We start from the raw sequence: 14,035 nt of genomic DNA on the forward strand, positions 1-14,035 counted from the left end.
TTGCATATGTAATATGTAAGTGCACCCTTAATTAAAGGTGTAAAGAAATACGATTTGATGAGAGGCAACATGTTAAAATATGGGAACAACAAACAGATCGAGATCCATAAGAACATTGACCCAGTAATGTAGACTGCTATCCCAATGAGAGATTCATTGGAGCAAAGCACAACGATGGATTGAGTTTAAAAAAAAAAACTAAAAGCATTCATAGATAGCTGATTACATATTTAGCCATTTTTTGTTGAAGTTTATTTGGCTCAAAACAAGTAAAGATCTCTATTGAAACTTCAACATCCTTAAAAACATATTGATGACAACTGAAGATACTCATGCAATACGACAAGCAGGCATCAGATTCGGAGCCCAAGTTAGGTGGCTATTTCGAATTTGTATCATTAAAAAACAATTGATGATAAACAGGCTAAAGAGTGGTCTGTGTGCACGTGTGTCTGTGTCCTATTTATGGAATAAATATGTATTTAAAAGAATAACATAAAACAATGTAACAAAAGATTGAAACAGATAGTCAGATGTAGGCTAAGATAGGGAGTGACAGTTTTTCAAACTAAAAAACAGGTGTTATTAATATAAAGATCACAAAATGACACCAAATGTTATTCAAAAATACAACAGTAAAAACATTAAGTTATTGAAGAAGAATTTGAATAAAGACATTTAAAACAAGAATTAGAGCAATCAGAGATTGAAGACCCTCACCAAGACTTGTCTTGTGTGGTGTTTGTATTGTTTTGTGTGGTGTTTGTGTACTGGTGTGTTACGTAATTAATAAGAGACATAACTAGAACTACCACTTTATAACTACTGGCAGTGATGACCGAGTACCAAAACGTCCCGCTTTGATGGAACCCTGCTTTGATGGGACACCTGACCCTGACCTATGACGTTTTTAAAAATTAATATTCAATTGAATTTAGAATGGGATTAAAATTAATTCAATTTAAATCAAATGAAAGACCAAATAGATACAGTCCTGCATTGGAGTCATCAGAAGGAACCTGAAGAAGCATAAAGCAAAGATGAAGTCATCAGGTGGAACATGGATAGGATTCGGGTTTCAACTGCTACTCCCCTAGCTTCAATCCCACCCAGGTGCAGCCAAGTGAGCCTTATTTTTTTTTTTTTTTATTATTATTATTATTATTATTATTATTTTTTTTTTTTGTATACCTTGGTCGAGGCTCGTATGAGAGCTAACACACAACTCACAGCAAGGAGGCATGAGACAAGAGGGGCGGGAGTGGAAGGGACAAAACATTGGGGAACAGACACAGGTGAACTGTGGAAGGGAGAGGGATGGGGATGGGATGGGGAACATGGCGAGGAGAAGATGGACATTACAGGGACTTTCAGGAAGGAAAGCAGGAGAATTGAAGGAAGTGGGCTTGGGTGGATTATCGGGGGTAGAAAAGATCGAGGATTTGGATGGGGGAAGATAAGAGGTGGTGGTGAACAGCTGTTTTGAAAGCCTGGAGGGAAGAATGGGAAAGAATAGAGTGAGGAAGTTTATTCCAAAGGCGGGAAAAAGAGGAATGAAAGAGTGAAGATGAGCAGTGATTCGTGATTTTGGTAGTTTTACCAGAAGGGGGTTGTTGGCGGACCTTGAGCGCCCTGTGGAAATGTGGTTGGGACAAATCGCAGAGAGAGCAGGGGGGCAAGGCTGGAGAGGAGAGTCGGTAGAAGACAGAAAGACCACCGACCAACCTGCGGTGATTGGAGTGAGAGGCCCAAAGACTCAGCTTCATTGCGGGAGATGCCAATGATCTTAAAAGCCCTGGTTTCGACAGCGTGAAGTCGAGAAAGGTGGGAGGCAGGAGCACCAGCCCAGAGGGGAGAGCAGTACTCCATCAGGCTACGGACAAAAGCTTTGTAAGTGGTCAGGAGCTCAAGAGGGCCGAGGAAGGACTTGGCACGACGGAGGATTCCCAGTCGGCGACTGGCTTTTGAGGCAAGGTTGGAAATGTGACTTTCCCAGGAAAGGTCATGGCAGATAGTGAGACCCAGAAGCTTGAAAGAAAAGACTTCTTCCAGAGGATTGTTGAGAAAGTGGATGGGGGGTTTTCAAACGGTCCTTTCGAAGAGACATAGTGAGAGTGTGAGATTTGTGTGGATTGAAAGACATGTTCCACGTGTTGGACCAGTTTGTGATTTTATCCAGATCTGCAGTGAGCGAAGAAGCTGCTGCTTGCCGGTCTGAGGGATGACAGATGGTACGGCAGAGGGTGGAGTCATCGGCAAAGAGAAATAGAGGATTTTCCAGAGAGTCCGAGAGATCATTGATGACAACCAGAAAAAGAACAGGGCCCAGAACGCTACCTTGAGGAACTCCAGCCTGCACAGGAAGAGGGGATGAAAGAACTCCATTTAGGGCCACACGTTGACTGCGACAGGAGAGGAAGTCTGCGAGCCATGAGTGGAGATGGCCTTGAATACCATGGGAAGAGAGTTTGGTGAGTAGGGCAGGGTGCCAGACTGTGTCAAAAGCACGTGATATGTCCAGGGATACGCATCGGATTTCCTGTCTGGCATTGAGGACCTCCATCCATTGATGGGAGAGCAGTAGCAGCATATCCAGGGTAGAGTGACCTGGTCTGAAACCAAATTGATGATTGGAAATCAAGCCATTGGAGAAGAGGAAGGATTTCATGTCTGAAGCGATGATGGATTCCATAACCTTGCTGATGATTGGGAGAAGGCTGATTGGTCTGTAGTTACAGGGATCTGTTTTTGCACCTTTTTATGCAGGGCAGTGATGTTAGCAGATTTCCAAGCAGATGGCAGATGACCTTGGGAAAATGAGAGGGTGAATAGAACAGAGAGAGGGTGAGCAAGAGCAGAAGAGCAGGCTTTGAGGACACGTGGGCTGATGCCGTCTGGACCGGTTGCAGAATCTGACTCGAGGTTTGAAAGCAAGCTCTCCACCTTGTCAGGAGAAAAGGATACAGAGTCCAGGGACAGTTGGGTGCGACTGGGTAAAGTGGGTAGAGATAGTGATGGGTTTGGGACACAAGATTTAGCTGCAAACACCGAGTTTAGACATTCAGCTTTATCACGTGTGGAATCAGCAGTGCGGCCATTTGAGGTAAGGGAGGGGATGGGGGGGGGAACATACACCAGAAACAGATTTGATTAAACGCCACCAGGATTTTGAGGAGGGAGAGAGGTTTGAGAGTTCAGACTTGAGATGAGAAAGATGTTGTTTTCTGGCTCTCCTGAGGGTAGATACACACTTGTTCCGAGCTTTGTGGAAGGAACTGAGATTGCTCCTCAGTTGGGTTTGCTTTCCATGAGGCAAAGGCAAGTTGTTTCAGGACAACTGCCTCGCCACAAGCTTCAGTAAACCAAGGGCGGGAGGAAGGGTAAGACAACTGAACACGAGAGGGGATAAATCTGTGCATGAGGGAGAGCAAGTTTCTTTGAAAGAATTCCCAGGATGAGTTGATGTTTGAGAAAGTAGTGATAGGAGACCAGTCTGTAAGTTTGATGGCTGCTCGGAGACCCTGCCAGTCGGCTTGAGTGAAATGCCAGACTCGACGGCGGTGAGGTGGTTCTCTGATAACAGCCAGAGAGATGTCCACTTTAACAAGGACGTGGTCAGAAGAACCAATTGGAGCGAAGGAAGAGCAGCAGATATTGTCAGGGAAATTTGTCAAAATCAGATCCAGAAGAGATGGAGTACCATTTATTTTTTTTTTAAATCAAAAATAATCCAGATGAAAAAATTAAATAATTATGGCTGCCAGACCATGCATTCAATCAGGTTGAAATTTAAAACATACATTTCCCATCACTACTAGATCATAATTTTGAAGTTTCACTTCAAATGATGAAGCCGTTCAAGTGAAAGAATTTTTAAAAACATTTTTACTCAATCCAATATGGCCTCCAGACCATGTGACCTATCAATTATTCGTGAATACACTGGTATCCCCAAGGCTTGGGGAACATTTGTGTGAAGTTTCCCCTTGATCTGTCAAGCCATTCTGGAGAAGATTTCGATAGGTTTTAGGGTAAATCCAACATGGCTGCCAAACCATGTGACCTATGATGTCATATGGTGAACATTTTCTTCCACATGGATAGGCGGTCATACATGTAGAGTTTTGCTTTGATATGTTCAGCCGTTTCAGAGAAGACGATTTTTGAAGGTTTTAAAAAAAAAAACAATATGGCTGCTGAACCACGTGACCAATGACGTCATCAATTTTATTTTTCTGTTGACCAATTTATCCCAAGATGACCCTCAAAATTTTTCATACTGATCGGATGTAGCGTTCTATGTATGCAATTATGATGTCATAACAGAGGCACCAATGACATCATTACAAAAAAAAACATCTCACTTATTTCCCATGAGGAGAACTTGTCATGTGCCAAGTTTCAATTTTTTCTTTGTTGCTGTTCCAAAGATACAGAGGTCCAAAGTTTTTCCGTTTTTCCGACATGGCTGCCACACCGCGTGACCTATGACGTCATAATTATCACTATCGTGATAATTCCCCTTGATCGTTTCCCCGATTGAATTGCAAGAAAACATTCTACATGAGTTGTCGCTCCTATCGTGAAAATTTTGTCTCAATTTGACAAGCGGTTGCGGAGATATACACAAAAGTTCTGTGCGGACAAACAAACATATAGCTAAACAGACTCGAACAGACTCTCTTCTGGTGAGGGTAAACATTTTCAGTGGTTGTGATGGGGTGCAGAAGAGCACTGAGAAATCCGTTAAAATGGTAGTTTCGGCTTTTGGAGAACAATGGACATGCCTGGTAATGAATGTATTTGTGACGTGCACGGTATTGTACGTATGATTGACTGGTTATGTCAGAGACTCGTAGAATATGTATTATTACATAACTAGTATTATAGGCCGTCAAAAATAAAGGCTTAGAATTATTTTATTCGAAATAGTCAAGGAGACTGCAAGAATTGATGTTTCAATTCGTAGCAAGGTAAAAGGTTATTTTAAAACACCACATGGACAAATATTATCCAATTTTCTTTATCTTTAGGGTCGTTTAATTTTGATGGTACAGCCTCATGAGCGTGCCAAAGTCTGAAGCCTTGGCCTAGCATCAGGTGTTGCTTCTGTCTTCTTTATTTATTAGACATCCTCCATCCGTAAATAAACACTCGCTTTACTTTGTGCGTGTTACACATAATGTGCAGTGAATTCCAACTCCCTGCACCTTGCATTGATTGTTATTTTTTTAAAACGCTTCTGTACACTGCCCATGAGGCCCGGTTTGCAAGTCACCATCTGCAATTCCAATATAAAAGACATATAATAATTACTCTTTTTATGAAAAATGTTTTTCGAGGTTTTTTATCCTGAAAAATAGCCCGTAGTGAACACACAGTCGTGTTAACAGATTGGCCTTTAAAACCCCCTCTTAAATCGTCCTTATGAAGGGAACAGACAAATACCCAAATACACAAATACACACTATTTCATATAGGTAGATATAAATTGCAATGAGGATTATGAATGTATGTTAATAAATGAAGCCCTCGAGCACGAAATGTAAACATGTTAAGGTGAAGCTACTGTAAATGCTTTAAGTGGAACGATTGAGTAGTTGCATTGCAAGGGTTGACTGACTGGACATGGCTGAGGTCATGAATCTACTGATGTGAAGCCGTGACCAAGGTTGTGGACCTACCGTTTAGAGAGGTTCTGGGCTGAAAGGGTTGAAACCTTTTTTGAAGAACGGACCCTAAATGATGATCGAGTTAGACCTTATGGGTTAATAATGATCTTATTTTATGTGTCAAACTATTTTAAAGTTTGCTTTTAAAACGCAGTTAAGAAGAGGGTGTTGTCCATTTAATATCATTATTAAAATCCATTGAATGTTAAGGTAGTATATTAGGAATAGCTACATATGACTGTTAAATTTATTATTTTAATTTTTGTAAAGAACAGATTTATGAAAAATGTGTGTGTGTGTGTGTGTGTGTGTGTGTGTGTGTGTGTGTGTGTGTGTGTGTGTGTGTGTGTGTGTGTGTGTGTGTGTGTGTGTGTGTGTGTGTGTGTTATTTTGTGCATATTTTTGTTTGTGTCATGACATTTTGGAAAGTGGGCCTCATTAATTCCCTCTGGAGATCTTTTCCTTGAGACTCCATCTTAAAAGAGAAATTTATCTTCACCCTTCCCAACCATTCACTTGGCCAACACCCATTCCTTGTGTTTCTTTACAAACCAGAGTTCAAGGAAGCCTTCGGCCTCTTTGACCGGCGCGGAGATAGCAAGATCACATTCTCACAGGCTGGGGGAGTTTTGCGTTCACTGGGACAGAACCCAACCAACGCTGATGTCAAAAAACTGCTCGGAAACCCTACACCAGAAGGTGAGAGATGGGTGGTGATCTGTGCTTGACTTGCTGAGATGGTTCATGTTTGGATTTTTTGAATTGTGAAAGATGGCTTTCATAACAGGATGGCAATTATATGTGCATCGCTTGATGTTGTCGACACAACTCACATGGAACTATATCATTGAACAGTTCATGTTCAAATGAACATGCGCATGGTTCATCACCCTAAGCAATGCCCCTGAAAATCATGTGTTCACAGAAATGAAGAACAAAACTCTAGACTTTGAACAGTTTCTGCCAATGCTCCAGTCTTTGGCATCACAGAAGGACAAAGGCTCATACGAGGACTTTGTTGAAGGTCTGCGGGTCTTTGACAAGGAGGGAAATGGGCTGTTGCTTGGTGCCGAGCTTCGCCATGTACTCGCCACTCTGGGTAAGTCACACGTTGTGACTGTTTTATAATAAAATAAAATAAAAGTTTTTGACTATGCTTCACAAAGTGCTTTGTAGCTGCTTTACTTGACATTTTGTGATTGGCTGTTATTGTGGGTATTTTAGGTGAGAGGATGACAGAGGAAGAAGTTGAAGAGCTGTTGGTTGGTCAGGAGAATTCTGAAGGTTACATCCCCTATGAGGGTAAGATTCATCTTTCGGTCGTACTTAACGCAGCAGAGGTATAAGATGGGCTTACGAACTAAGAATGAGAATAAGAGGTGTAAGAAGAAACATGTGATTTGTGGTTAAGTACGACCTCAAGTACGCTAAAGTACGTTAATATAAGTACGCCATCTTCAAACAATACAATACCTATAGAAAGTCTGCACCCCTTTTCAAAATTTTGACCTTTTGGTGCCTTATAGCTTGGAATTAAATTGTATTAAATCAGGATTTTTCCACCTTTATGTTCACATGGTAAGCTACAACTTCCAAGTGAAAAACAAATTCTACAAATTTCAGAAAATTGATTAAAAATACAAAACTAGAATATCTTGGTTGGATAAGTGTCCACCCACCTTGTAATAGCAATTGTAAATTCGCTCAGGTGCAACCAATTACCTTCAAATCACACAAGTAAATTTTCCTCGACCTGTGTTAAACGGCAGTGATTTTGATTATTTCAGAATAAAACTAGAAGGGCACTCGGTAGAGCGCATACTTTTGCCACGTAATGTCTGATCCACGAGAACATATCGGGCCCCATACATTTTTGAAATATGCTATTCAGCACTATATCGTTTATGGTCCTATTTCTCAAGAGTGAAGAATCACTTTAGAAATAAAAACATTCTCGTATCCGTATTTGGATCTTCACCAAAATCAAATCACTTCTTCCTTGTCAAACACCCAATGTGTACACCAAGTTTCGTCCGAATCTGTCAACAACTTTTTGAGATATCGTTCTATGTATCATTTTTGGCCACATCTCTCAATGGTGAAGAATCACATAAAATTTTTCTAGTAGCCGGATCTGGATCCGGATCTTAACGAAAATCGAATCAGTTCGTCCTTGTCACGCACCCAACCTGCCCACCAAATTTCATCCGAATCCGTCCACAATTTTTTGAGATATCTTGCACACAAACAGACAGTAAGACAAACAGACAGACAGGGATGAAAACATAACCTCCTTCACCTTTGGTGGCAGAGGTAATCAGCTGTTTCTGTCGGTTTCCTCTTGCTGGGTAGTGCATTTCACAGCAAAGACTCAACCATGAGCACCAAGTAGCTTTCAAAAGACCTCTGGGATAAAGTTGTAGAAAGGCCCAGATCAGGGTATGGGTACAAAAATATTTCAAAGGACTTGAATATCCCTTGGAGCACAGTCAAGGCAATCATTAAGAAGTGGATGACATGTGGTACCACCAAGGCACTTTCTAAATCATGCCATCCCTCCAAATTGGATGAACAAGCAAGGAGGAGACTGATCAGAGAGGCCACCAAGAGACCAATGGCAACTTTGAAAGAGCTACAGGCCTTTATGGCAAAGACTGGTCACTGTGTGCATGTGACAACAATAACGCAAGCACTCCACAATTCTGGCCTGTAGGGTAGGGTGGCAAGAAGAAAGCCATTACTTAAAAAGCCCACATTGAGTCCCGTTTGAGGTATGCAAAAAAACACTCCAGAGATTCTGAAGCCATGTGGCAAAAATTGTGGTGGTCTGACAAAACCAAGACGGAACATTTTGGCGTAAATGCAAAACGTTGCGTTTGGTACAAATCCAACACAGCATATCACCCAAAGAACACCATCCCTACTGTGAATCATGGTGGTGCCAGAATCATGTTATGGGGATGCTTCTCATCATGTTATGGGGGCTGGGGTACTTGTAGAAGGGAAAATGGATGGAGCAAAATACAGAAAAATCCTCGAGGAAAACCTGCTGCCCTCTGCAAGAAAGCTGAAATTGGGATGGAAGTTAACCTTTCAGCATGACAACAACCCAAAGCACACAGCCAAAGCTACACTGGAGTGGCGAAGGAACAAAAAGATAAATGTCCTTAAGTGGCCCAGTCAGAGCCCCAACCTAAATCCAATCGAAAATCTGTGGCATGACTTGAAGATTGCTGTCCATCAATGGTCCCCACGGAACTTGACTGAGTTTGAACAGTTTTGTACAGAAGAATGGGCAAATGTTGCCCAATCAAGGTGTGCAAAGTTGGTGGAGAGCTTTCCCCAACAGACTTACAGATGTAATTGCTGTCAAAGGTGCTTCCACCAAGTATTAACTCAGGGGGTTGGACACTTATCCAACCAAGATATTCTAGTTTTGTATTTGTAATTAATTTTCTGAAATTTGTTTTTCACTTGGAAGTTGTGCATGACGATGTGTGAATAAAGGTGGAAAAAGTCCGTTTTAATGCAATTTAATTCCAGGCTATATGGCAACAAAAGGTGAAAATTTTGAAAGGGGGTGTAGACTTTCGTATGAAAAAGTGTGATTTTTTTTTCGACCTCGCACCCCCTATTCCATTGCCCCTATATTGTAATTTTTCTCTCCCACCCCCCCACCCCTTTCCATTCCCCTTTTTCCTCTCTCCTCTCAACCTTTCTTTTATTCTCTATTATACTTCTTCCTTTCTCTTTTATCAAGTATCTTTCTCAATTCCTCGATGACCACTTCATCAGCCATAAATGCCGTTATTGATAAAATTGAAATGATGACTACTTTGCACTGAAAGCATAGTCAAATGTGCTAACATACTGTCAGAATCAACAGATCCTTAACTCGTTTTGTTTCTTTACAGCTTTCGTCAAGCACATCATGGTTCAATGAACAACAATTTTAGGTTGGTCTCACAACTTGACATGTTCACAAGATGTGTAATAATAATAACAATAACAACAATATACAATATTCAAAATCGATCAAATGTCACAACAGGAGGTCATGTTTAACATTTAAGATAAGTAGAAGGAATTTATCAGGAACTAAATAACAGGATTGGAGTCACTCATTTAAGTATACATGTAAACAAATGCTATTTAAGAAATAACTGGGCCAGCCAAAAGCAAATATTAACCACAATAACAAGGCATTGTTAAAGTATGTAAGGCATAAAGAACAGGATAAGACTAGAATGGCACTTGGTAGAGTGCATACCTCCACCAGGCTGAACAGTTTATGTTTTTGTATCCCACTGATAGGCTGGATCTGGACCTTAACCTAAATCGAATCGGCTTGTTCTTGTCACCTAGCCAACTCATCCACCTCGTTTTGTCACAACTCATCCACAACTTTTTGCAATATCATGTTATGTATCATTTTTGGCCCCATGTCTCAATGGTGAAGAAAAGACTTTTAAATTTATACTATCCAGATTCGGATCTTCACCAAAATCTAATTTGCCTTTGTCACACACCCAACCTCTCCACCAAATTTCGTCCAAATCCGTTCACAACTCTTTGAGATATCCTGTTCATAGACAAGCAGACAGACAGGGGTGAAAACACACCTTCGGTCGCAGAGGTAATAGAGCTCCGAGACCAGATAACATGCATCGAGGAGTATTGAGGGAGGTGACAGAGCAGATAAGTTTGATGTTAGCTGATATCCTCAACAACACATTGGAAACAGAACTGGTACCAGAGGATTACAGAGTAGCAAATGTAATTCACACTTATTTAGGTAAGGTTCCAGAGAATAATTTGGGAACTATAGACTTGTTAGTTTAACGAGTTGTGGGGAAAATGATGGAGACATCAATTATAGTGATCAAATGGGGAAATCATTTAAATAAATTTGAACGAATTAAAGGCAGTCATTTCAGATTTACGAAAGGGAGGTAATGTTGACCAAATTTATGAGAGTTATATGAAGAAGTTTCTGATTGGTTTGATGAGGAAAGTACAGTGGACATAGTGTATCTAGACTTTCAGAAGGCATTTGCTAAGGTACCACATAGGTTGTTAGCTAAGGTGAGGGCTTGGAGAGTTGCTGGTAATTAACTAAGCGGATTGCAAACTGGCTTTGGGATAGGAAGCAAAGAGTGGTTTTGAGTGGGATGATGTTTGGCTGGGGGAACATCAGGAGGGTTCAGGACGAGCACCATTACAATTCATAATTTACATCAAAGATTTGGATAATGAAGTTAAGAGTAGAAAGCTTGCAGGTAAGGTGGATATCAGAAAGGAGGAAGGTGTGATCAGATTCAGGAAAGTATTGATACTTTCATTGATTGTACAAAAGATTGGCAAATGCAGATTAAAACTGGAAGGGCACTTGGTGGAGTGTATACCTCTGTCATGCAATGCCTGATCCACGAGAACTTATCGAGCTCAATGCATTTTTGCAATATCATGCAATATGTCATTTTTGGCCTGACCGGGCATAGTGGCGTGCGCCTGTAATCCAGCTACTTGGAGGCTTGGGTTGGAGGATCGCTTGAGGACGGGAGCTCTGCACTGGGCCGCGCTCTGAGAGGGTATAGGGCAGCTCGGAATCATAGCGAAACCCAATCCTTATCCCTGTGTCGTAAGAGGCGACCAGGGTTGCGTCAGGAAGGGCATCCGGCGTAAAACCTGTGCCAAATCAGTATGCGGATCATAACGGATGATCCGCTGTGGCGACCCCTAAGGGGAGCAGCCGAAAGACGAATAACCTGTCATTTTTGGCCCGATCTCTCAATAGTGAAAAATCACCTTTAAAATTAAGTAATTATCGTATCGAGATCCAGATTCGGATCTTCACCAAAATCAAATAATTTCTTCCTTGTCACATACCCAACCTGTTCACCAAATTTCATCCAAACCCGTCCACAACTTTTTGAGATATCCTGCACACAAACAAGATGTCATGCAGAGCATGATACTTGCAAAATCCATCAAACACATTTGACCTCAAAAATAATTGGTGGTTGAATTCAATGACCAAATATGAAATTCCTCTTCAAATCTCAAGTTAATCAGATGAAGATTGACAATTTTGGAAATTCGGCCGATATAATGCCCTAGCCCTAGTAAGCCATAATTATCAAATTTTACCTGAAAAGTGGGTAAATTTGGCGGCCATTTTAAAATTTTGCATTTTACCAACCTAAGACATCATCCTATGTCAAAAAGTTCAGCGGATTCGTGATCAGCATGAAATTTGGCCATAAAAAACGTTCCTTTCAAAAAAAGTATGGTTGTATGCCCAACCCTACTATTGGGTAGATTGTTATAGTTGGGTCTGGGTGATGTCTCTTCTTTGATTTCTATACAATTCCATACCCCTGGGCCAAGTGCCTCAAAATTTACGCAACAACATGATTGTAACACGGGTTTGAAAAAACACATAACACTGCTCTCTCTGGCTGATCGAGCATCCCCTCGGAGGGGAGAGGAGTGGAGCTTGGCTTATGCCTCTGCTCTTCTGCGTCGTGTTCGAAGGTGAATTCTTTGTCGAGAATCAAACCAATTGCTTTTTATGGATTTAGATTCCGTATGCAGAATATAAATTAATATGCAAAGGGTGCCCAGTCACCACAGGACTACACTGAGTGTAAGTAGTTATCGCACGATCCAGTACGTTCTCAAACAAGGAAGTGATGCCATTTGGCCCATCATTGCCATGGTGCACTCCTGGGTTGATTTTTGCAACAGCTTTAAACATCAATCTTCTTCATGGTTTACAAAAGTCTCTAAATAAAACCTATCTCGGTCATGTGACCCAACCTGCAGATATATACACACACATATATCATGTGATATTGAAGCTAAAGGGTGGAATGTTTGTATTATGACGAAGGAATGGGAGAAAATGTGGGATGTAAAGTAATCAGACCATACACTCTGCATAAAGAAGGTCTATCATTGTGAATTAGCTGCGTGTCTATAACCTCAATTGCATTGCTGTGCTTGAACCAAAAAATTCAACAGTGTTGACTAAAGGCTTTCCCCCTCCCCTCCCCCTTTTTCACTTATTTTTATGTCCAGGTGTGCCACTTTTTCCTGCAAAGGCACTGACTTGGGTGTCTTAATCTCCAACCCATTATGTCTTGTACGATCTACCCTTCATTTCCCACTCCCACCCTTCCCCACAGTCCATCGATCTTTAAAACCCCTTAGTGGTTTTTCAAAACTGCATTGTGCTTCCTGCATTACTATCCATTGTAACTTATTCCACTATATGTGTTCCATAATCGGCTGAAAAACCATCCCAATATAATTTTGACTGAAATCCAATTTTGTGACTTTTGACAATCACGGTGATCACAATGCAAGTATGTACGTACACTCATCCTGGCAACCATTTTTCCACTGCTGTGCATTCCTTGATGTGTCTGTGAGTCACCTGGCACAGCAACAGCACTCATTAAAGGACTGTTCTGAGAAAAAAAAACTTGCCTCCAAAACGTCTTCATTTTCTTTTGTTATGTGATCAAAAAGCAGCAGCACCTAAACACTCAGATTATCCATAAATCAGCAAAATTGATTCTGTACAACCATTACATTCTATACATATCTAACACCCATCACACATGCTCTTTCCAGAGCATTGGTGCTGGAGAAGTAGTCTTGTGGTAAGGAGCACAAAGGATGGTTTGCCATTGCCTTTCCTAGCAGTTGTCAGGGCTGGCATTTGGATGTTGGCTGTGGTGCACGCAATGGCCTACATTTCACAAAAGACACCATGGTATCTGTGCAGATGGTACACCCTGCGGTCCACCAGCTAATGCGAGCAGATGGTACACCCAGCTTAACGATCATCTTAAGAATAGCAACGTCACTGATTCATCGCCCTGCTTGCGAAGCATGAATCAAAAAAATTTGCAGTTGGGTTGGAAATCAAACCTAGGCGAAACATTTCAAAATGCAAGTTTACACTATCTGTATTTTTCTTCTTCTTTTGTATACATGATCAAGGCTCATGGAAGAACTAGAGCAGAATGGAAGGGAAGAAAATGGAAAGGGTGAAACTCCATCAGCAGAGTGGAAAAGAGAGAGATAGAGATAGAGATAGAGATAGAGAAAGAGATAGAGATAGAGATAGAGATAGAGATAGAGATAGAGAGAGAGAGAGAGAGAGAGAGAGAGATAGAGATAGAGATAGAGATAGAGAAAGAGATAGAGATAGAGATAGAGATAGAGATAGAGATAGAGATAGAGATAGAGATAGAGATAGAGATAGAGATAGAGATAGAGATAGAGATAGAGAGATAGATATATATGGAGGTGAACAAGCTGAATGAAACACAGCAAGAAGAGGAAGGGGG

The 14,035-nt window shown here is 41.1% G+C and overlaps 1 protein-coding gene across 1 annotated transcript in view; it reads left to right on the top strand.

Moving 5' to 3' along the window:
- LOC147014266 (myosin light chain 3, skeletal muscle isoform-like) overlaps positions 1 to 13,161 on the top strand; it is a 52,746-nt gene extending 39,585 nt beyond the window's left edge. The window contains exons 3-7 of the mRNA XM_085852077.1: positions 6,228 to 6,371; positions 6,598 to 6,771; positions 6,897 to 6,974; positions 9,587 to 9,628; positions 12,756 to 13,161. Coding sequence (XP_085708203.1) covers positions 6,228 to 6,371; positions 6,598 to 6,771; positions 6,897 to 6,974; positions 9,587 to 9,615 — 425 coding nt within the window. The 3' untranslated portion in view covers positions 9,616 to 9,628; positions 12,756 to 13,161. The remainder of the gene's footprint in view (positions 1 to 6,227; positions 6,372 to 6,597; positions 6,772 to 6,896; positions 6,975 to 9,586; positions 9,629 to 12,755) is intronic.
- The last annotated feature ends 874 nt before the right edge of the window (positions 13,162 to 14,035 follow it).

The sequence above is a fragment of the Eptatretus burgeri genome, chromosome 13 (genome assembly GCF_056783735.1).
Source record: "Eptatretus burgeri isolate ZD-2024b chromosome 13, Ebu_testis_v1, whole genome shotgun sequence".
Lineage (NCBI taxonomy): Eukaryota > Metazoa > Chordata > Myxini > Myxiniformes > Myxinidae > Eptatretus > Eptatretus burgeri.